Source organism: Silene latifolia, chromosome 3, assembly GCF_048544455.1.
Source record: "Silene latifolia isolate original U9 population chromosome 3, ASM4854445v1, whole genome shotgun sequence".
NCBI lineage: Eukaryota > Viridiplantae > Streptophyta > Magnoliopsida > Caryophyllales > Caryophyllaceae > Silene > Silene latifolia.
This window is the reverse complement of record NC_133528.1, coordinates 78,263,403-78,287,302: the sequence shown is the minus strand read 5'-3', so window position 1 is coordinate 78,287,302 and position 23,900 is coordinate 78,263,403. Positions and strand designations below refer to the sequence as shown.

General features: G+C 36.8%; 1 protein-coding gene across 1 annotated transcript; it reads left to right on the top strand.

Annotated features, from left to right (window-relative positions):
- Nucleotides 1-14,540: 14,540 nt before the first annotated feature.
- Nucleotides 14,541-23,240, top strand: LOC141649237 (uncharacterized). Its single transcript, XM_074457931.1, has 3 exons — nt 14,541-14,798; nt 15,032-15,322; nt 23,097-23,240. Exons 1-3 carry the CDS (start codon nt 14,541-14,543, stop codon nt 23,238-23,240), a joined length of 693 nt encoding a protein of 230 aa, XP_074314032.1.
- The last annotated feature ends 660 nt before the right edge of the window (nt 23,241-23,900 follow it).

Genomic DNA, 23,900 nt, shown 5'->3' with positions numbered 1-23,900 from the left:
CATGTCATGAGTTTTGTAGATTCTTGCAATCCTAAGATAATGTGAAACTTAAGAGAGGGTCTTAAGTAGGACATCAATGAGTTGGAATCAACATTTTGATCATGTCATAAAACTTTTCTCGATAAGTCGAGAAGTTGTGTTTATACATGGAGTTTAGTGGGAGTTACGGAAATTTTAATTAGTCCGATATGTGGATGACATATTGATCATCGAGAATGATTTAAGACTTTTGGAGTATTATAATACATCTTGAATGTCCGGATTTATGAAGATAAATCCACATTATATTAGCGTCAGTAAGAAGTCTTATGTTGATAAGATTCATGACTAGTTCAATTAAATTGAACATATTTGATTGATTTCATTTGCTTCCGCTGCCGAATCAATTAAAAGGAAATGATGTATAACACTTCATATGCTTTGAGTATGATGAATTGTTTTCAAAATCGAATTTAAGTAATCTTTGCCAAGTAAGCCATAAAGATTACCCTTAAGTGCATGCAGAAGCATTAAGGAAGTAAAACAAAGTGTTTATGATGCAATTTTGTGTAAGGGTGTTACACAAGTGACAATTGACAATTGAGATTGCGTATGGTTTCCGACAAAACCATAATCAAAACACAACAGGATGGTTAAGATACCATTGTGGCAATGTTAATTAAGAAGTAGATTTTCTAGAATCGTTCTAGACAATAAAGAACAATAAGAAATATTTATAACGGATATTGAGTACACTTGTAATCATGAGATGTGCAAGAGGATGAGTCCCGCACACTGTGAAAACAGTGGGAGCTATTCTTAAGCTAGAGGGCCTATGTCTTGATTGGATCTCGACACGTACTCAGGAAGTTTTGTGATGCAAATGTATACATTACAAAGGAAAACGAGTATGTAGTAGGGTTGAGTAAGGTACAAGAAATTGATAAAACCTACTAACCAAAGCTTTCTTATAGGCTTAACATGATAAGTCATGTCATTTCAATTAAATTGAAATGAACAACTACATACAAGATTAAATTAGATTATAGAATATGAAATAGTAATCAGGCATTGACTATTCATATGTGATAATCGCATTTGTCGTTCGAGTTTTTCTTTAAAAACTCCTTTTATACTTTGTTACATCCAAACGGGTTGTAGTGACAATTGAACCCCGTTCAAGTGAACACGGATTAACATTGTATTCGCCCATAGTCACTTGTATGAGGTGACGTCTCGAAGTGACTAGAGTGTGATGCGATTGATGGCAAGTTCAAGTGCCATAGAGTCATGTGAGATGACTAGTCGATCACATAGGCAGACTGTTAGGAACATTTTGCCGGGCCTAATGACCGCTTATAGAGTTACGCAAATTTATATAGCCTGGTCGTGGCGAGAGCTGCTATAGTATTCTAATGAGTCGATTCTTTTGAGTAAAGACTATTCACCTAAGATGGCACAGCTTTGATTTACTTTGATTTGTGTTACTACGACCTTCGTAAATGGGGTCAAATGGGCATATTTTGGGTTATGATGGTGTGGCTAGTCGAAGGGAATGAGTGCGATAGGAATTGTCCATCCCCTTGTCAGGGTTAAAACAATATCTCAGGGCCACTCGAGGAGTAATGAACTGGAAATGCGTGGCCACGCTCGGAATGTATCCAGAGTGGATAAATCCGGTCAATCGATTATTCTCCGGATCGAGGAAACCACTCACGATATGATCACTTGCAAGTACGACCTGAAAGACACCTTGCATTGAGTGGGAGATAGTAATAGGACAAGAGAATTGGTGACGCACACTTATCGAGGACAAGTGGGAGATTGTTGGGAAATGTGTCCTCAACAATAGTGCGATCATATGATTTAAATATCATTATTAAATCTCATTTTAAAGAATACAATTGGGAAGTAATTTTTATCACAATCGGTCAACATATATCGGTAATGATTGGCTGACTAGAGTTTGACATTACTGTCGTGCGACGGTGGTGATCAGTTGACCCCCTAGGTCATACCTATAGGGCAACACTCTTAATTGATCATTTAATTAATCGTATAATGTTACGAGTTAATTAAATTACTTGAAAAATTGACGGACGATTTTGGAAGTAATATTTACGTATCTCATTGAAATGAGATACGGTCTGAGTAATCGAATTGTATCATTCCTCAGATGAAATTATTGTTTAAAGAAACAATTAAATTTGAATGAATTATTATAAATATGATTTATAAATTGGTAAAATATTTTGGCACAAGTAATTATGAATTACTAAGTCGATTTTTGTATATGACGTATTTTTATTAATACGTTGATTTTTAATATGTTAAAAATACATAACAAATTTATGTTACATATGACATGTGACATATTGACAATTGACAAAAATAAAATGGATTTCATGTTATCCATTTGGACCGAAATATTGGACATAATTAACATATTCTTATAATGTTAATTAGAGTAGTGGAAGATGTAGTCATTCTTTTTACAACTAGGCATGCATACCTAGTGCTTCTTGTGGAAGAGCACCTAGCCCATGCATTGGTCTTCCTCTTCCTCCCAACCGGTTTCACCTAGAAAAGAACAAGGGTTCTTTTGCTTATTTTTATTACGATTCACCATATGAATGTGTGGGTGATAATATTATTCATTCATCTCATAAAAACTATGTTTTAGAAAGAGAAAAGACTTCCTCTCCTATTCTCTCCCAACTGGTTTTGGGGATCAAAATACCAAATTATTTTGGGTCATTTTTCACAAGATTAATATTGTACTAGTCCATATAATATTAATTTTATTTAAGAGTAAGCTTTGGGTATAATTCCTTGGGAGAGATCCTACACTTGGATCTTTGTTCATCCAAAAGGAAAGCTCAAGAACAAAAGAAAAGGAGATTTCTTTTGTGCCCATTTGAACCGAAAATACAATGTAAGGATATTATTTCTTCTTTATTTTGCTAATTTGTTTGCACGCATAAGACCTTTATTAATTTTATGACAAATTAATTTTAACATATATGAGTATGTTAGTATGTATATAGATCTACATTTCCTTCAATTATCTTATTTTATTCAGGTCAATGGTGAGAAAACACCTCGTTCTGTAAATGTCCAAATTGTTGGTGATAATACTACATCTGTTCAAACCCCCACGACCACCACCCGACTCTCTTCAAGTTCCTGAAAATGAAGCTTCCCAGCCTCACGTCGATTATAATGGTGAAGGGTTTTTTGTAGACACGGCTCTTGAAGGTGTAAACGTTGAAGGTAAGATGACCCTCTCTTCATTACCAATTTAGTTGTTTTACTGGTTTGAATGTTTAGAAGTTCCGAGTATGTTGGCATTTATTTGAAAATTAGGTGATTTAAGACTTCTTAAATTAAGATGTAATAACTTAAGACGGTCTTGAGTAACCTATGACGTCTTAAATTAAGATGTCTTAAATCGTGGAAACGTAAGTAGTGTGTTGAATGCTAAATCTAGTGATATACCATGAGACCAATGGATTTCATTAGTGACCTATTGGAGTTCAAGTAAAGGGAATGTATGATTTGAACGTTTAACTTGATTTGTCTTAATTTGATTAAGAGTATGTTTGGCTAAGAGTTTTGGTCTGATCAATGAGAAAATTTTGGTCTGATCAATGAAGCTGAACATGCTCCAACAGAATTGTAAACTTTTTTTTGTTGCTTGTAGGAAATGATCAATGAGAAACTAAATGATATGCCAAATAATAAAGAGGTCCAAAATGAAGATACAAGACGACAATATCGGAGTGCAAAAAAAAATGCAAGAGGAGCTAACCATGCTAAAGATGACCTTATTTGGTAGAGATATTCTTAGTCAGAGTACATAGGTGCCGCAATCTTGGTTTCCTTTGCTGGCTAGGTCAGATTGATGATAGTACAAGGATGGATTGCCGTTATAGTCAAATTTAGAAACGGCTGTGCTACGAGAAATGACTTGTGCTATGTGCTGCAAGATTTAGGTGGGAAGCTTTTGTGAATGTTCCAGCCATAAATTCTAGCAATTTAGACTTTTGGATGATACCATGTTAGGCTGAGGTTATCTTGTGATTAGGTGTTTAATGAATTGATTTCATACTTATATAAACCTTTTGTAATGACACATTTTATTTTCAATATTTATGTATGATATTTAAATTTATATGCTTTTATCTTTTTTAAGTAGTTACTTCTTAATTTATAAAAAACCAAAAAAAAAACAAAAAGCTTAAAATAAAATAAATGACACGTTTATCAATGAATTAAAAATCTACAAAAATGGTGGATCTCTAAATTCATAAGAAGGGCTTAGATGGCGTTTATGTAGTCCTTTACCAGCATATCTAGCAAATGCCATTAGGACTTTTAGCGACATTGGATTAGGCGGCATTTAATTAAATGCTGCTATTAGTTTACGCGGCATTTACATATGCCGCTAGAACCCAAATTAAACGCCGCTAAAGATATACTCTGTCGTAGTGACTCGACAGAGTAAGTCCCACTCGATAGAGTATGCTTAGACATAGAAAACCGTAGTATTACAGTTTGTGGCTAGGTGTTTGACTTGCCATAGGGTAAAGGAAGAGCAACAGAGACCACAAGGTAAGATTCAGTCACTTGAGGTACCAGAATGGAAATGAGAATCGATTTCTATGGATTTCATCATAGGGTTACCGAGGACTCAACAAGGTAACAATATGATTTGGGTTATCGTCGATCATTTGACAAAGTCAGCTCATTTTATTTCAATGAAAGATACTTGGAGTAATATTCAATTGGCTCTGGGATACAGGGAACATGTGGTGCGGCTACACGAGGTACCAAAGGATATACTGTTAGATAGAGATGCAAGGGTTATATCACGGTATTGTAACACCCCGTAAATTTGAAGACCTTTATTATATTTTAAAAGTAATATTTTAATCTATTTTAATTTAATATTAATTTATTTGAAATAAAATTTATTTGATAAAATATAATCTCATTTTATTTTGAAGAAATGTAATTATTTTTGATAGTTTAGAAATCTTTAAAAGTGATTTAAACTATATTTAAACCTTTTCCTTTGATAAAATAGATTTCGGATAAAAGTCGTAAAATTGGGATTTTCCCATTTCTTACGGTCGTTGGGTAAACGAGTTTGGATATTGGGCATATGAGTACTTAATATTTTAGTAAAATCGTGTTTAAGAACTTTAATATTCTCGGAAATCGCGTTCGACGAATATTTCTAATTACCATCGAAGCAAACCCAAAACGTAAACAATTGACCACCTCTCTATGCCTTGTGGAACGGCCACCTCCCTCCTCTTGTCCCCTCTTTCAATCTTCATTTCCTCCATTCTCAATCTATCTCCCCCTTCTCTCAAACACCAAAAACCTATCAAAATAATCTCCTTACAATCCCTAAAACCACCATAACTTCTTCATTTCTCCACCAAATCGCATAAAAATTATATATTCGGAATCCTCTCTTCATTCCCCATCTAATAGTAAACTCTATTTTCATTTCCCCCAATTTTGTTTAAGACACATTTTTCTAGGGTTTCGAGTTAAGGCTAATTAACATGTTTTTATTGTTTGTATAGATGAAGATTTTGAAGATGAGTTAGGGGACTCATATATTGTAGAAGATGATGAGTGATTTCGGTTTCTAGGGCTCTTTCTCAAGTGTTATTGTTCTCTTTTTCTAGCTTAAGGTAACTATTCCGAGTCACTCGACGAATTAATGTCACATTAGTAGTTGTATTTGTTGTTTGTTGTTGTTTGTTGTCATTTGTTGTTGTTTGTTGTTGTTTGTTGTGTTTGAGACGATCTCATTGATAAATGAATGAATGGAGTAAGATGAGTATGCTTATGTTTAATTTATGTTACCCATTTGTATATTATTGTTTGGAACAAATTTGGATGAGGAATTATGTGTTGTGACAAGTCCGTGTTTTGGCTGAACGCAGCGTCGATACCGGACCGAGACGGTTTCCAATGTTTCCAAAAATATGACAGATTGAACGGCATCAAAAAATTAGGTGGTTTAGCCACTTGAATCACTCAATTCGGAGTCCGTATGAGTAAATGGCGTCGTTTTATCGATTAAAATTTATAGAAAAATTTACCCTTGTGTGAGACGGTTATTTATGCTATTTTATTATGCGAGAATTTTGTGGAATTAGTTATTTTGTAAGTTGGAATGTTTTCTTTATGTTGATAGTGTTCACATGATAGAAATTGGAATATTGCATGAGAATGATATTGTAATGGATGTTGTGATTTGGGCCAAAATGGGCCAAGACTCTGAGTTGGGCCAGATTGACCGAACGAGTTTGGTCAAACTAGGTTTAAACCGGTCAGCCTCGATTTGACCGATGACCCGTCGCGGGACTCGGGTCGAGGGTTTGTCTTTGAGGTGAGATTGGTTGTTATTGGATGTTTTATGTTATGCCTTGATATTTGTAATTATCATTTCACATGTTGGTTGTTGGATGCTTTGGATGCCTTATGCTTGAGTCTTGTTGCCTCTTTGCCATTTTAGCTTGTTCTCATGGATTATGGTACTGTTGGTTAGCTGGAATTTGGATTATTATTGATATTGGAGATATTGTTGGATTGTCAGCTGAATATGCTCTTGCGTAGCCTTTCATATGCTAGAGTGTGTATGATCATTTGTGTGTGCAAGTTTGGACTCTTTGCCCCTCTTATGGTTAATTGGGTGTCCTACTTGTCTTGTGTGGTGTGGGCTAAAGTATTCAAGCTGGGACTAGGTCCTAGGTGAGTATTTCGGCCTTCATCATAGATAGGCCATTATAGTCTTTGACGAGTGTATGTTCACCGCTTAATAGCCTTTGTGTCTTAACTTGGTGGGTTTATATCCAAGTTAGGGCATGACCTCCTGACGTACTCTTAGAAGTATGTGGTCAGCTTAAGTACTAGTCAACCCTTTGGTGGACTCCTTAGGGGTACTCATGTGTTGTTATCATGGGTCTTGGATGCGGTAGTGTTCCGCATGTCGCTAGGTCTGCGCAGGTTTAGGACTAGGGTGTTTACCTTACCTCGTGGTATAGACTCGAGTTACAGAGTGACTATTGACTGTACTAAGAACTTATGCCTGTCTCTAGATATATTGTCCTTTTCTTGTTTGATGATTCTATGAATCATAGAAGGTGAGATGCAAGCCGGGTATGGTTGATAGAGTTTGGATTCCTGGATGTTATATGATTCACATGATAGTGTAGTATGAGTCGGTCTAGTATTCACATGTTAGGAATATGTGTTGTTATATTGTTGTTCGAATGATAAGTACGATTGTCTAGCATTTATATGCTAAGGCTATGTGTTATTCATATTCATATTCTTATGTTTACATGTTATATTAATTATGACATTTCGTGGCTGGGAGAACTCGGAGTTACTCCCCACTGACTGTGGCTTTCGTATTTGTATAAAATGCGATTGACAGGTAGGTGATGCATATATGGGGTACATGGACGAGCTAGCGAGCAAAGTAACCTTGGGACCTAGATTGGCTTTATTTTATTGTGACCCTTAATCACTTTTTATGTCATATACTTTTAGGGACATATGTCTCCCTTTTTCATATTTGGGTTGTATAACTTTGTTTCGCGACTTTAGCGATGTTTTATTTATGAGATTTATTTTAGACCTTGCATGTTTGACACCCTCCCATTTGGATACTTTCATAACAGGTTCAGGTTTTAAAAATTACAGGTTTTTACCCAAATGAACCTATTACAAACATATCCATGCAATTTTATTCTAGAATTACGTGTTTACTTTTCCGCAATGAATGAGGGTGTCACAGTTGGTATCAGAGCATATTTGCTCCCGACGCACGTTTGTGCACCCCCAATATAAATAACTTGACCTTAAAATAATAAACTTGAGAGATGGGTAGGATGGGTAGACTTAGGACCTTATGTTGTAGTCTCTTTGTGATTGCTCTTTGTTAGGTTCTAACATGTTTGTTGATTGCCATGTAATATTTGTTGTGTCTTGTATCAATAACCGTAAACCTACCAACGTGAAGATCAAGATTGGGTGCCTATTGCCGAGGACTGAAGATTTGTTTACCTTTGAAGAATGCTTCTACTTCCTCGAAGATGTTTCTCATTCTTTGTGTACCTTGTCTTATTCTTTATCTCTTGGTGCTTATTCTCCTTCTAAACTCTCTTTTCTCTTTCCTTGAAAGTTACTCTTGTACCCTCCTAACTTGTCCTTTATTCCTTGCTTATCCTACCTTAACGCCTTTTTGATAGTACTCTTTCTTTTGAGGAACGTTGACCTTGGTTTGGAAAATTCGACTTTTGAGGAGATTGTTTGTGGTTAACCCATAACCCTGGTTTTAAGAGGTTGTGATGTTGGAAAGACTTAGGTGAAATTGAGTGGTGGAATCGAAGGTGTAAGATTGAGAGAGTAAGTAAGTTGAATTTATGATTGGCTTTCGTAATCACTTTGGATATGAGGGTTTTATAAGGTATATGTTACCATATGAGAAATACTAATTTTGGGATTATTAGTTGGTCTAAGTGAGTGATCTTAATTACTACTTGAGGTATGGAATGAGAGTGAGACTAAGCTACATTGTTGGGAAATCTTAGCTCTTGTTTTAGTAACTAGAAAGGATAATGGTATGGTTGACGCCAATTGTTAAGTTGAAGGACATAGTTTTAATTTATGGTGTTAGAATGTGGGAATTTAGAGATTGGAATTAGGACCCTTGATTGAAGATTTTATCATTTTGAGAAAACCATGGTTGACACTAGTTGGATATGAGTATAGCTTTGTTGGAAACCCTGACCTTGATCTTGTGGAAGTTGTTTGTGGATGTTTGAGGATTTGGAGTGATGAGATCACACTTATAGTGGAGTACCTTGTTTCACGGAATTGCTTAGGATGAAGTAACATGAGTGTTTTGAGGAAATCCTTGGGAGTGTTTTGGTCATAAGTTTTGTTGTTGGGAAGTTTACGGAACCGTTTAGGCTGATGTTGCAATTTGGGATTCGAGTACTTGGCGTTTCCTTCTTGTCTAATTCCCTTCTTCTTTGACCATGAGCGTTACCGTTCATACCTCCTTTCCTCGCTTCATCTTGCTCCTCCCTTAAGTTTGATGCTAGTGACCTATAAAAACTCTATCTTTGACATCCTTGTTTACCTTACCTGAGGATGGTGTGGACTACGATGTTTATTGTGATGCTTCAAAGCATGGCCTGGGTTGTGTCTTGATGCAAAACCGAAGGGTTATTGCTTATGCTTCTCGACAACTGAGGGTTCACGAGGTGAACTATCCGACTCATGATCTTGAATTAGCCGCCATGGTACATGCCTTGAAGACATGGAGGCATTACCTTATTGGAGTTCATTGCCGCATTTATACCGATCATAAGAGTTTGAGGTGTATCTTTACCCAGAAAGAATTGAATATGAGGCAAAGAAGATGGCTAGAGTTGGTGAATGATTATGATGCCGAGTTGATTTATCATGAAGGGAAAGCAAATGTGGTGGCCGATGCTTTGAGTAGGAAGACTAGTCACTCTTTGAGCACTATCCGTGTGTTACCTGATGAACTTACCACGGAATTTCAAAAGTTAGGGATAAGCCTTGTTGATACCAGGCTTTGACTATCTTAGTGCCTTGAGTGCAGAACGCGACTTCTACCGTGAGATCCGTACGTGCCTACCTGAGGATGCTACTTTCAAGTCCATTCAAGCAAAAATCCAACTTGGACAAGCTAAGGATTGTGTGGTGGATAGTGATGGATACCTTCGTTACCAAGGTAGGATGTATGTTCCGAGAGTAGCCGAGTTGAGGAAGAAGACCCTTGATGAAGCTCACCTTTCTCCTTACTCTATTCATCCTGGTGGTGACAAGATGTATAAAGACTTGAGATTACAGTTTTGGTGGCCTAGGATGAAGATTGATGGCCTAGAGTATGTTAGCAAGTGTCTTACCTGTCAGAAAGTGAAGATTGAGCATCAGAAACCCGGGGGTTTGCTACAACCTTTGGATGTTCCCCTTTGGAAATGGGAGTCCATTTCCATGGACTTTGTGATGGCTTTACCTAAGACTGCGAGTGGAAAAGATGCGGTTTGGGTGGTTGTAGATCGATTGACCAAATGTGCTAGGTTTATACCTATCAAGGAGACATAAAGATTAGATGTCCTAGCTGGTGCCTACGTGAAGGAGATAGTACGCTACCATGGAGTGCCTAAGGATATAGTTTCAGATCGTGACCCGAGATTCTGTTCCCGTTTCTAGACTGCTTTGCAAGAAGCCATGGGTAGTAAGCTACTGATGAATACCGCTTTTCATGCCGCTACAGATGGACAGACTGAGAGGACTATCCAGACTTTAGAGGACCTCCTCTGTGCTTGTGCTTTAGACTTCCACACGTCTTGGGAGAAATGCTTACCTCTTGTTACTCCTACAACAATAGCTATCATACTTCTATCAAGATGTCACCTTATGAAGCTTTGTATGGTAGGAAGTGCCGTAGTCCGGTCTGTTGGGATCAAGGCCAAGATGCTCATGTGTTGGGACCCGATTTGGTGGACCGAGACCATCAATCGAGTTCGAGATCATTCGAGAGCGTATGAAAACCGCTCAAGACCGACAGAAATCTTATGCCGATGTCCGTCGTCGACCACTTACCTTTGAGGTTGATGATCGAGTGTTCCTTAAGGTATCACCTATGAAAGGGGTGAAACGGTTTGGTGTGAAAGGAAAGCTGAGTCCCAAATACATTGGACCTTTCCGTGTGCTTGAGAAGATTGGCCCCGTTGCTTACCGTTTAGAGTTGCCCCCGAATTTGAGCAAGGTTCATAATGTCTTCCATGTATCTCAGTTGAGGAAGTACATTAGTGATCCGAGCCATGTTATTCAAGAAGAAATCCCAGATTTGGAACCTAACTTGGCTTTGGAAGAAAGGCCGATCCGAATCCTCGAAAGGGCAAACAAGCAACTTAGAAACAAAGTTGTGCCCCTAGTTCGTATCCTTTGGCGTTGTGGAAATGTCGAAGAAGAAACTTGGGAGCCTGAATCTTCTATGTTAGCTAAATATCCCGAACTTTTCTCGTGAGGTAATTCTCTTTCCTTTATCTAATTCTTGTGAGTTTAGCTATCCTTTCGAGTGTTCCTCTCCTTCCCTTAAATACTCTCCACGTTAGTAGTCCTTGCTTAGTTGTTTAAAAGTCGTAGTTAGAGTTTGGTCATAGCTAGTAGAGTTATTATCCTTTTTATAGAGTTTCGAACTAAAGATTTTTGAAAATGTTTTGATGTTTTCCACTGGTTTTAACGTCAATGAGTGGTAAAGCTCGTTATTGGAGACGTCCGATAATTGGTTTTCTCATTTGTTGGTGTAAAAATATATATTTTTATGTCTTTGATTTGGAATGTTGATGTTCTTGAACGGCCGACGAGGATATTCCGTTCCATTGAAAGGACACTTATATTTCATACGTTCACATTTTGAAGATTTTGTTTACTTGATTTTAAAGAGATAGACCTACATATATACAATGTACTTTCTTCTAAGTTTCGGGGACGAAACTTCTTAAAAGGAGGGATGATTGTAACACCCCGTAAATTTGAAGACCTTTATTATATTTTAAAAGTAATATTTTAATCTATTTTAATTTAATATTAATTTATTTGAAATAAAATTTATTTGATAAAATATAATCTCATTTTATTTTGAAGAAATGTAATTATTTTTGATAGTTTAGAAATGTTTAAAAGTGATTTAAACTATATTTAAACTTTTTCCTTTGATAAAATAGATTTCGGATAAAAGTCGTAAAATTGGAATTTTCCCATTTCTTACGGTCGTTGGGTAAACGAGTTTGGATATTGGGCATATGAGTACTTAATATTTTAGTAAAATCGTGTTTAAGAACTTTAATATTCTCGGAAATCGCGTTCGACGAATATTTCTAATTACCGTCGAAGCAAACCCAAAACGTAAACAATTGACCACCTCTCTATGCCTTGTGGAACGGCCACCTCCCTCCTCTTGTCCCCTCTTTCAATCTTCATTTCCTCCATTCTCAATCTATCTCCCCCTTCTCTCAAACACCAAAAACCTATCAAAATAATCTCCTTACAATCCCTAAAACCACCATAACTTCTTCATTTCTCCACCAAATCGCATAAAAATTATATATTCGGAATCCTCTCTTCATTCCCCATCTAATAGTAAACTCTATTTTCATTTCCCCCAATTTTGTTTAAGACACATTTTTCTAGGGTTTCGAGTTAAGGCTAATTAACATGTTTTTATTGTTTGTATAGGTGAAGATTTTGAAGATGAGTTAGGGGACTCATATATTGTAGAAGATGATGAGTGATTTCGGTTTCTAGGGCTCTTTCTCAAGTGTTATTGTTCTCTTTTTCTAGCTTAAGGTAACTATTCCGAGTCAATCGACGAATTAATGTCACATTAGTAGTTGTATTTGTTGTTTGTTGTTGTTTGTTGTCATTTGTTGTTGTTTGTTATTGTTTGTTGTGTTTGAGACGATCTCGTTGATAAATGAATGAATGGAGTAAGATGAGTATGCTTATGTTTAATTTATGTTACCCATTTGTATATTATTGTTTGGAACAAATTTGGATGAGGAATTATGTGTTGTGATAAGTCCGTGTTTTGGCTGGAACGCGTCAGTACCGGACCGAGACGGTTTCCAATGTTTCCAAAAATATGACAGATTGAACGGCATCGAAAAATTAGGTGGTTTAGCCACTTGAATCACTCAATTCGGAGTCCGTATGAGTAAATGGCGTCGTTTTATCGATTAAAATTTATAGAAAAATTTACCCTTGTGTGAGACGGTTATTTATGCTATTTTATTATGCGAGAATTTTGTGGAATTAGTTATTTTGTAAGTTGGAATGTTTTCTTTATGTTGATAGTGTTCACATGATAGAAATTGGAATATTGCATGAGAATGATATTGTAATGGATGTTGTGATTTGGGCCAAAATGGGCCAAGACTCGAGTGGGCAGTTGACCGAACGAGTTTGGTCAAACTAGGTTTAAACCGGTCAGCCTCGATTTGACCGATGACCCGTCGCGGGACTCGGGTCGAGGGTTTGTCTTTGAGGTGAGATTGGTTGTTATTGGATGTTTTATGTTATGCCTTGATATTTGTAATTATCATTTCACATGTTGGTTGTTGGATGCTTTGGATGCCTTATGCTTGAGTCTTGTTGCCTCTTTGCCATTTTAGCTTGTTCTCATGGATTATGGTACTTGTTGGTTAGCCGAATTTGGATTATTATTGATATTGGAGATATTGTTGGATTGTCAGCTGAATATGCTCTTGCGTAGCCTTTCATATGCTAGGGTGTGTATGATCATTTGTGTGTGCAAGTTTGGACTCTTTGCCCCTCTTATGGTTAATTGGGTGTCCTACTTGTCTTGTGTGGTGTGGGCTAAAGTATTCAAGCTGGGACTAGGTCCTAGGTGAGTATTTCGGCCTTCATCATAGATAGGCCATTATAGTCTTTGACGAGTGTATGTTCTCCGTTTAATAGCCTTTGTGTCTTAGCTTGGTGGGTTTATATCCAAGTTAGGGCATGACCTCCTGACGTACTCTTAGAAGTATGTGGTCAGCTTAAGTACTAGCCAACCCTTTGGTGGACTCCTTAGGGGTACTCATGTGTTGTTATCATGGGTCTTGGATGCGGTAATGTTCCGCATGTCGCTAGGTCTGCGCAGGTTTAGGACTAGGGTGTTTACCTTACCTCGTGGTATAGACTCGAGTTACAGAGTGACTATTGACTGTACTAAGAACTTATGCCTGTCTCTAGATATATTGTCCTTTTCTTGTTTGATGATTCTATGAATCATAGAAGGTGAGATGCAAGCCGGCTATAGTTGATAGAGTTTGGATTCCTGGATGTTATATGATTCACATGATAGTGTAGTATGAGTCGGTCTAGTATTCACATGCTAGGACTATGTGTTGTTATATTGTTGTTCATATGATAAGTACGATTGTCTAGCATCTATATGCTAAGGCTATGTGTTATTCATATTCATATTCTTATGTTTACATGTTATATTAATTATGACATTTCGTGGCTGGGAGAACTCGGAGTTACTCCCCACTGACTGTGGCTTTCGTATTTGTATAAAATGCGATTGACAGGTAGGTGATGCATATATGGGGTACATGGACGAGCTAGCGAGAAAAGTAACCTTGGGACCTAGATTGGCTTTATTTTATTGTGACCCTTAATCACTTTTTATGTCATATACTTTTAGGGACATATGTCTCCCTTTTTCATATTTGGGTTGTATAACTTTGTTTCGCGACTTTAGCGATGTTTTATTTATGAGATTTATTTTAGACCTTGCATGTTTGACACCCTCCCATTTGGATACTTTCATAACAGGTTCAGGTTTTAAAAATTACAGCTTTTTACCTAAATGAACCTATTACAAACATATCCATGCAGTTTTATTCTAGAATTACGTGTTTACTTTTCCGCAATGAATGAGGGTGTCACAGTAGGTATTGATGGGGACTACCTTAAAGATGAGTACGGCGTTTCATCCTGCGATAAATGGTCAAACGGAGAGGACTATCAAGACTTTAGAAGATATGTTGCGAGCTTGTGCGATGGAATTTGGTGGAAGTTGGGAGGATAGACTCGATTTGATAGAGTTTTCATACAGCAACAGCTATCACGCGAGCATTGGGATGACACTTTTTGAGGCGTTGTACGGGAGAAAGTGTAGGAGTCCAGTGTGTTGGGATGATAGCGCTGAAGCTGTGGTTTTAGGACCACAAATGGTACACAAATGGTACAAGATAGGTTGAGCAAGTGCACTTAATTCGACACAAGATGAAAGCAGCTTAATATCGTCAAAAGAGTTATTCAGATCTACATCGTAGAGACATAGAGTTTGCAGTGGGTGACAAGATTCTCTTGAAAGTGTCACCTATGCGGGGTGCTATGAGGTTTGTCAAGAGACGGAAGTTGAGTCAGAATTTCATAGGTCCTTATGAGATTTTGGATCGGGTAGGTGAAGTATTTACCACCATCTCTTGATCGGGTGCACAATATTTTTCATGTGTCACAACTTCGGAAATATGTGAGTGATCCATCACATGTACTCGAGGTTGAGAATATCGAGTTAGATGAAGCTCTAACTTATATCGAGGTACCAAAAGAGATATTGGACAGTAAAGTACGCAAGACAAGGAATGGTGAAACCTTCTTGCTTAAGATGCTATGGTCTAATCACAACGTGGAGGAAGCTACTTGGGAGCCGAAAGAGGCTATGAGGGAACGCTACCCACACCTTTTTGAGAAGGTAAGTTTGTTTATGGGGTCGTAACCGTTGTTTTTAAGGGGGGGTAGGAGATGATCGCATGTGTGTTTTGGGGTAGTTTTGAGGTTGGTTTGGGTGTGTTTCAGTTTGGGCGGATGATAGTTGGTAATAGTTGGGGTTTTGTTTGTGTCTTTGAGTTAAGTGTCATCTCGGGTTGTATGGTTAGTGGTTGGGTTTTGCATGTTGTTTTGGGTATGGTATGAATTTCGGGGACGAAGTTCATTTTAAGGAGGGAAGACTGTAATACTACGGTTTTCTGGTCTTAACTTACTGGGTCGAGTAATCCATACTCGGTCGAGTAAGTTGTCGAGTGCTTTTAAACAGGCTACTTTTTTAGGTGCACTCGGCCGAGTTGTGAGATACTCGGCCGAGTACCCGGTCTGATGAGATTAATTTACGCGGTTTTGATTAAGGTAATTAGAGATTATAAATTACGTGTTATCAGTTTATAAATCATTTTTACAAAACCTAAACGACGTTTACCACTCCTCTAATAATCTTAATCACTCCCAAGTCAAGTGTGATCAATCGTGAGTCTACATCTCTTGTTCCATACCGATTTCGTTGGTAAGTCTCTAGCACTGTCTTAATCAATTTGTAGTTGTCTTTTGGGGTTTGCCCTAATTTGGTTAGGATGGGGGGGTAAAGGTTGATTAGGCATAAAATTGGCTTACGAGGAGCATACACCTCATACATACAAACTGAAATACCTTTTTTTTAAAATAGCTTATAAACATACATTGTATGAATAAAATAAAGAAAGCAATATTAGGTACAAATTAAATCATGGGTAGCTGTTTGTAATACGAGTTCATCTTAACTAAGACATTAATTTTCCAGTGACTAAACTTTGTGTCGTGCATTAATTTTTGCGCATCAAGTTAAGAGTAAGGTATGTCAGAAAACCAAATTCATGATAATTAAGCTTCTGGAAACCATCAAAGCTGCCTACTACTGCAAACCGCCAATTGTGATATCATGGCTATTATTTTTAGTCGGTTACCTCACAAAAAAAAAATGTATGTACAAAATCAACCATACACATAAAAACTTTGTCAAAAATACAATCTGATAAATAAATTTCAAGTCTTACCCTATTAGCAACTCCCCATCGGAGTCGCCACTGTGAGATCCCTGAAAAAAATCTCCTTTTTGAAAATAAATAAAATAAGTGGAGTCACCAGTAGGTTTTATAAATAAACTTACAAAAATAATCTTGACGAAAAAGTCACTTCTGATCCCTGGTATGGGAGTTGATCCGTCACTCCGGTCTAAACCAAAGATTGCGGATTCGGGGTAAAGGTAAGGTCAGGGAAGGTGCTAAGGACCCAGAGCGCCCATCAAACTGACGGCCTCTACTATTTATTTATAATATTTTATATTTGACGAAATTAATAATAAAATAGGTTTTAAAACGATTTTATACAAGACTATACAAGTTATTTACGTGAGTGGATTAACTAGGTTAGACTATTTACAAATTATATTAACAAAAAAATTAAATTGTGACAATATAAACAATAAGAAGTAAACATGACACCCTCAGGCCTACATGGATACGGTGTTTTGACAATTGGCTTACTTGAATTGACTTTAGGGCGTCTTTATGGTCAAAATAGGATCAATGTATAGAACGGTATTGTAATACTACGGAAACGGTTTTCTGGTCTTAGCTTACTCGGTTGAGTAGTCCATACTCGGTCGAGTAAGTTGTCTAGTGCTTTTAAACAGGCTGCTCTTTTGGGTGCACTCGGCCGAGTTGTCAGATACTCGGCCGAGTAGGTCGTACTCGGCCGAGTACCCCAGGTACTCGACCGAGTACCCGGTCTGACGGGATTAACTTCAGCGGTTTTGATTAAGGTGATTAGAGATTATAAATTACATGTTATCAGTTTATAAATCATTTTTACAAAACCTAAACGATGTTTTACCACTCCTCTAATCATCTTAATCACTCCCAAGTCAAGTGTGATCAATCGTGAGTCTACATCTCTTGTTCCGTACCGGTTTTATTGGTAAGTCTTTAGCACTGTTTTAATCAATTTGTAGTTGTCTTTTGGAGTTTGCCCTAATTTGGTTAGGATGGGGGTAAAGGTTGATTAGGAATGATTTATGATATACTATTGTTTGATTATGCTTGCTAGGCGACGAGTTCGTAGAAGAGCAATTCTAGCCTTCTTGTTGATTGTTGATTTACGGAACTTGCGAATAAGTTAGGGTTTCCCTAATTGAATGTGTAATTGAATTGAGATTTATTGTGATTGATTGTATAACATGTTGCATAGGATTGAGATTGGTTGTTTGTGATATTGATTATTGGTTACTGTTGGTGAAGCCATTTTCGGGAGATGGTCTTCACATCCAAGTTCGCCTCTTGTGGCTCCCGTCATAAGGGGGATGTGCAAATTAATGATCTGGGTTCGCTCGTTGCGATGAGCGGGGTTATTTAGGTGGGCAAGGCTGCGGTCCCCCACTGGCGGCGAGGGTTACCTGTTGCGATGGGTAACCTGGCAGGGCTACACACTTCGGTGTGTAGTCGGTTACTGGCTACTATTGGAGTTTAGAGATGGTTACTACAGTTTGGTTTGACTTGTGTATTGGTTGCATTGGTGATTTCTTATTTTGGTTACGTAGTTTACAAACCGCGTTTTATGTTTTCAAAACTGTGGTGATCCATTCGGGGGCGGTGAGCAGTTGGTTTAGCAGGTATAGCTGTGGATGTAGCACGCGGGTCTTGGATGGGGCCGAGTCATCACCGTTTGTATAGCTAGCTTCCGCTGACGTTTAAACATTAGTTCTTTTGGTAGTTTTGGTTGTAAACCGTTTTGGTTAAGTTTCTGATAATAAACGTTCTTTGATGGTCTATTTGATATACTTTACCTCGGGCAACCGAGATGGTAGCACCTCGATATGCGAAGGTGATCTTGGTAAGGCACATTGGTGTATGAGGGTGTTACAGGTATTTTGTATAGAAATGTAGTATTTTATGAGAGGTTGTACGATAGTAGTAATTTTTCTGTATATTTTTTGTGTATGATTTTTCTGTCTATTTTCTGTGTTCCGGAATAAGTGTGCAAAGGAGAGTATTTATACTAGTTAGTACGAGAGTTTGACAGGACTCTTCCGTAAGGTAGAATTATAACAGAGAAACTTAATCTCTAACATGGCTCTTCTAATCTCATTGCAATTCCGTATTAATCTTTTCCCAAATTCTTATCACAAAGAAGAGTCCAGAGTGTGTACAAAACTCTTTTTAGCCTCGCATGAACAAGTTTTCGTACTTGTTTTTTTTTTGTCTTATCTCTCACTCTTTCTCATAACAAACAATTTGACAATTCTTTTTTATTTTCCAAGCAAAGCATGTATTCATACTTATTTCTAGTTGAACGTAAACTCTAAATTTCCTTGTAGAGGTGCAATTCTCTTTTATTTTCCAATTCTCCCACAGCCATGTCTCCTATTGGAACATTAATTTGCAATTATGCTCAATACGTACTCCCGTCGTCCATGAATAAAATTATTTAATCAATTCGTGACTCTTGGACCATCTTTCTTGGCCGAAATATCGTAAATCGAATTAAATTAAATCGTTTGAACTCTAAAAGTAACGCCACAAATATATAAGGTGAGTTGCCTTATTTATTTACCAGGCCCGATTAAATGTCACTTAACTGCGACCTGTTAAATTGTACCGTTTCCCATTTACGGTTTTGTGCCGTCAATATGTCGACTGACAAATTATTATAAAGGTATAATTATTAGAATTGAATAAATGGGCTATGAATATAATAAGCAGTGGTCGTAGTGGACCGGGTGATAAAATGGTTGTTTTAGAGACAATTTTTAGCATAAATAATCGTATATCAAATTCAAGTAAGTTTCATTCCGAATTAAATAAGGGCCTCATCATTGGGTGTTCAAAAGGCTACTAGACATTTTGAGGTGTCTACACTAGGTTGAATGTTAAGTTTCCAAAATAAACAAAGCTGTTTTCACTTCAATATTATCAATCACTGGCCAATAAAACAACATGGATAAAAAAGATGTTTGTGAACTTACCTCTTGTTTGAGAGCCGCATGCATCAACTTCTAATTTGCTTTCATCATCCTTCATGGCCATTGATTGCTTATAATCTATACTTTGTTGTTCCTCAACCGCACAAATCGTCTCATCCATCTCGATCGTTTATATACACATATGTATACTCTTCCTTCTAGAGATTTTAGATCTAGAAAATTGCTTGTTGAATAATTCAATTGTTGAAAGCAGATGTTTTTTTTTTTTGTACGAAGACTGTTTTATCATCTCGTCTCCCACGATTACTGCTCAAAGAGTGGGGAATGGTAACTGCTTTACTTTTACTTCTACATACTCTCGACCATATTTCATTCTCTTTTTTTTGTTTCCCGGAAATATGCCAGATTTAACTAAAATCTCTCTACTGGACTCATACCTCTTATTTAGGTCAGTCCCATGCTATAGAAGTATAGAGCGGTCCTATAGCAGAGTACTTTATTAATGCTTGTGAGGAGTTTATAAGTAATTAAAAACAAACAAATTCTTGGAAGAGACGGTCTCCCATTTTCCTAAGGCCTTTCGTAATTCTTTTATTGTTGATCATAAAGCAAAATATTTTCATAATAAACATTAGTTTAGATCCCGTGCAATATATGCACGATATTAATAGAGTTTTACTTTTTAGTGTACTCCGTATTATTTATGGATTTTAAATTGAAAATTCACTTATTTTTCATGTTTCTCATCATTGTATTTTAATTTGAGCAATAAAAACCTTAAATCGCAAAAGTTTATGAAATGGGTATTTTAATGAAAATTTTTCTTTTGCCAAGAAATTATTGATGTTATTTTAGAATTTTTTTTACTAATAACATTTTTTTGGCGCAACTTCTTATGATTAAAAGTCAATAAATTTTCATCGTAAAATTATTTAAACAAAAAAAGATTTTTTTTTAATCATATAAGACCGGAATTATATTTATGCAGAATGTGAAATATGGAATATTTTAAATATTAAATTTATGCAGATGTGTCATTAATAACCCACCATATCTATGGTATAAGGAAAAACTATTAAGTTTAGTTTTAGGAAATATGTTCTAGGGAGGAAAAAGGAAAGCTTATTCTATTCTTTTAGTAAATAAATAAAAAGAGGAATAGGGGATAGTGGATGCCCAGTGGATCGTTAACTGTTATCATTTTTGCTAGTGAATCGTTTTATGTTGTTCGTGACCATTTTACTATTGGGGCACCCTTTTAACTTCGAGGTTTATATAATTTTTATTTGGGGTTTTCTCTCTAGTACCCCTGGAGTTTTCACTTTTCTAAGTTGTACCCTTACATTTGACAATCGTCAAATTTCGCTGTTCAGTGCCAACTTGACACAGTTGGCTGCAAACATGGCTTTGATCTTTATTTTTATTTTTTTCATTTACACTTCCCTTTTTTTTCATTGTTTTCCCTCCATTTCTTCAACCTCCATTTTTTCTATTCATTAATCTATTCTTCAACCTTCATTTATTTCATTCATTACTCCATTTTTCTCCCTCCTTTTATTTTTTGATAAATGAAGGTTGAAGAATGGAGTACTGAATAGAGTAAATTGAGGTTGAAGAAATGGAGGGAAAATAATGAAAAAAAAGGGGAAAAGTGTAAATGAAAAATAAATAAATTAAAGATCAATGTCATGTTGGCAGCCAACTAGGGCCATGTTGGCACGTAACAACGAAGTTTGACAGTTTAAGTCGCGCTTGGGAACGATTAATGAAGTTTAGGGGTGCAATTAATATTCTATCTAAGGTAAGGGTAAAACTTAGAAAAGTGAAAACTTCAGGGATGTAAGAGAGAAAAACATTTTTTATTTTTTGAAAAGATTTATACATGTAATTTTAAATGGGTGCTGATTTTTGCGGTACACATTTTACTCATGTAATACATTGTTGACGATTATACCCCTTTCATTTCTCCAACCATTTTCCGTCTCTAACTTCTCTCTAATTGTATTCTTTCTAATTTCAAACCTCCATTACCCTCTAATTTCACAAACCCACTACTGTGACGGTTGTCGTAGACGTTGGGTGAGGGGATTCGACGGCTAACAAGGTCGCAGGCGGTGGAGATCCGACGGTGTTGTATTGGTTGGTTAATAATTTACATTATTTTGCATCTACTACATTACACTAGTTTTATGGCCGTGCAAAAAATGCACGGGTTTAGTTTTATTAAATTGGAAATATCAATAAGAAGGTGAATATATTTAATAAAAATATGATTTTAGTATTACATTTATATCGATGTAAGAAGTAAGGAAATTTTATACGCGTAACATAGACGTAAGTAAAAACAACGCATAGCTTGACATTATAATGATATTGGTCTCTATGTTAAATTTGGTGTATAATGATATGAATTTGCTTGTCTATATTTTATTTATTATTATTATTCATTCGGTTTGTTATTTTTTAATTTATTAGTTTAAAATTTATTAATTTGTAGTCGTTTAACATATGGATTTTTGTACAGATTATTTTCATTTTTTATTTTTTGTATTTTTTTTATCATAAAATATTATGTAAATAAACTTTTTATCATAAACTTAACATATGAATATGAATATTCAAAAATTTGTAAAATGGAAAACAAATGAAATTGGAGGAGAGATAATAATTAATTGGGAAAAATTATAATAGGGTCCATTGCCCTAAAACTAAGCAGCCAATAAGAAGTATCTAAATGCTTTGACTTTTATAGATAGAGGATTATAATGTATACTCCTAATACATACATATGTACTATTGTGTACTAAATTGAGTATTTACCTTCTTATGCATCACAACTACATTGAATATTTCTTTTTCTTGTTCAATGGAGCACATTGAACTCCAAACTACATACATATACTCATACATATGCTACACAGTACATATGCCGTTGTGTGCCTCTGTGTACTACATTAATTTTTCTTTAGGGACGTGCTAAATCCCGCACATCATTTTACTCAATCCCGCACTTAATTCCACCTTATTCCAAAACTACCCCTCTCATTTCTCCCCCTCATCAAACGAGAAACAAGAGAGAGAAAGAAGAGAAGTAAAAAAACCCCAAATATCAATCTCACTGGCACCCTCCTCCCTCACCGCCCGTCGGCACCCTCCTCCCTCACCGCCTGTCCCTGCGCCGGCGACCACCACACCGCATTCTTATCCACGCGACGACCATCACTTCACACCCTTGTCCTCGCGCCGACATCCCCTTCCCCGCAGCCGACCATCCCGCAGCCGACCACCCTCCCCGCAGCCGACCACCCCTCCCTTGTGGAATGTCGAGCAACTCGTAGAAATCCATGCCGGATTTCTTAGCTGCCCGAAAGAGAACCTGTTCTATAAGGTGTTGTGCAGGGTCCCCTTCTGGTGTCGCTTCCATGAAGAACTGAACTTCAGAGACTGCTTCTTCATTTGTGAAGTATTGATAAAGTCCGTCTGAGGATAGGATTAGGAATTTGTCGCTTGGGCCGAGTTTATGGTGAAAGAGTGATGGTGATGTCGTTAGGTATGGTGAGGTACCAATGTAGTTGATTCGGAACATTTCCAGCAATGCATCATTCCATTTTGGCTCGCGCCTCCGAGTTTTGACTGTGATTCTCCGAGTTTACTGCTTTCGGGTCGCTCAGGGACTTTGCTGAGATCCTTTACAGGCTGAATCTGAGATATGGAGCATTATTTGGAGCATTATTTGCAGAAATTGGAGCATTATTTGGTTGGTTTTGCAGGGAAGTGTAGAAATTTGATATATGCATCAGAAGAACAAGTCTTTACAACGCTGAATCTCGCTGAATCGATTTTTGCTAAGCTAGATATCCAACATTTTATTCCTCCTTACTGATATTGATTTTTGTCAGCAAACCTGCAGTCATGCTCCAATTCAACTACTGATATTGTAATCAGCTGTTTGTCTACTGGTTTGTCTTGCTGTTTGTAATCAGCTGTAATGTTGGTGCCTAATGTGTGGGTATGATAAGGAAGGAAGGGTGGAGATTAAATGGTCAGATAATTTGTCATTATTTGCTCCATTGTTTCTGCCTTATTACACATAAACGAGCAAACAATTCAACTACTGATATTGTATCATTTGGGTTGCTGTTTCGTCTTTCACTTCTCTTGATGAAAGACTACAATATAAGACATGAGCATAAGACGGAATTATGAAACGTAATCATGTAATGTAATTAATAATGTAAAACTTGATGAAGACAAGAGTCATAAACAAATAGCTAAAAGTGCCCACTTAAAAATACGAGTACGAGTTCTAAACAGTTTTCACTAAAATTCATTATGTGGAAGATGATATGGTTTTTGCTGGAGAAGCTTCTCCAAATTGTGGTCCTTGAGATTGAAAAGATATTATTTTTTGCTCAATTTGCTTGAAGTCGGGAACTCTACTCTTATCAGCATGATGTCTCCAAAGCGGGTGCATGGTTGGCAATGGTGACCCATTTCTAAGACGCACCTAGAAAAGGGATTAAAAAACTTGTTAGGGAACTTC

Bases quoted from the DNA above. Each gene is read 5' to 3' on its own strand.
- LOC141649237 (XM_074457931.1), top strand. From the start codon at position 14,541: ATGAGTACGGCGTTTCATCCTGCGATAAATGGTCAAACGGAGAGGACT. The intron at 14,799-15,031 runs GTACACAAATGG...TGGATCGGGTAG, and splicing joins TGGTTTTAGGACCACAAATG to GTGAAGTATTTACCACCATC. The intron at 15,323-23,096 runs GTAAGTTTGTTT...CATTATTTGCAG, and splicing joins ACCCACACCTTTTTGAGAAG to AAATTGGAGCATTATTTGGT.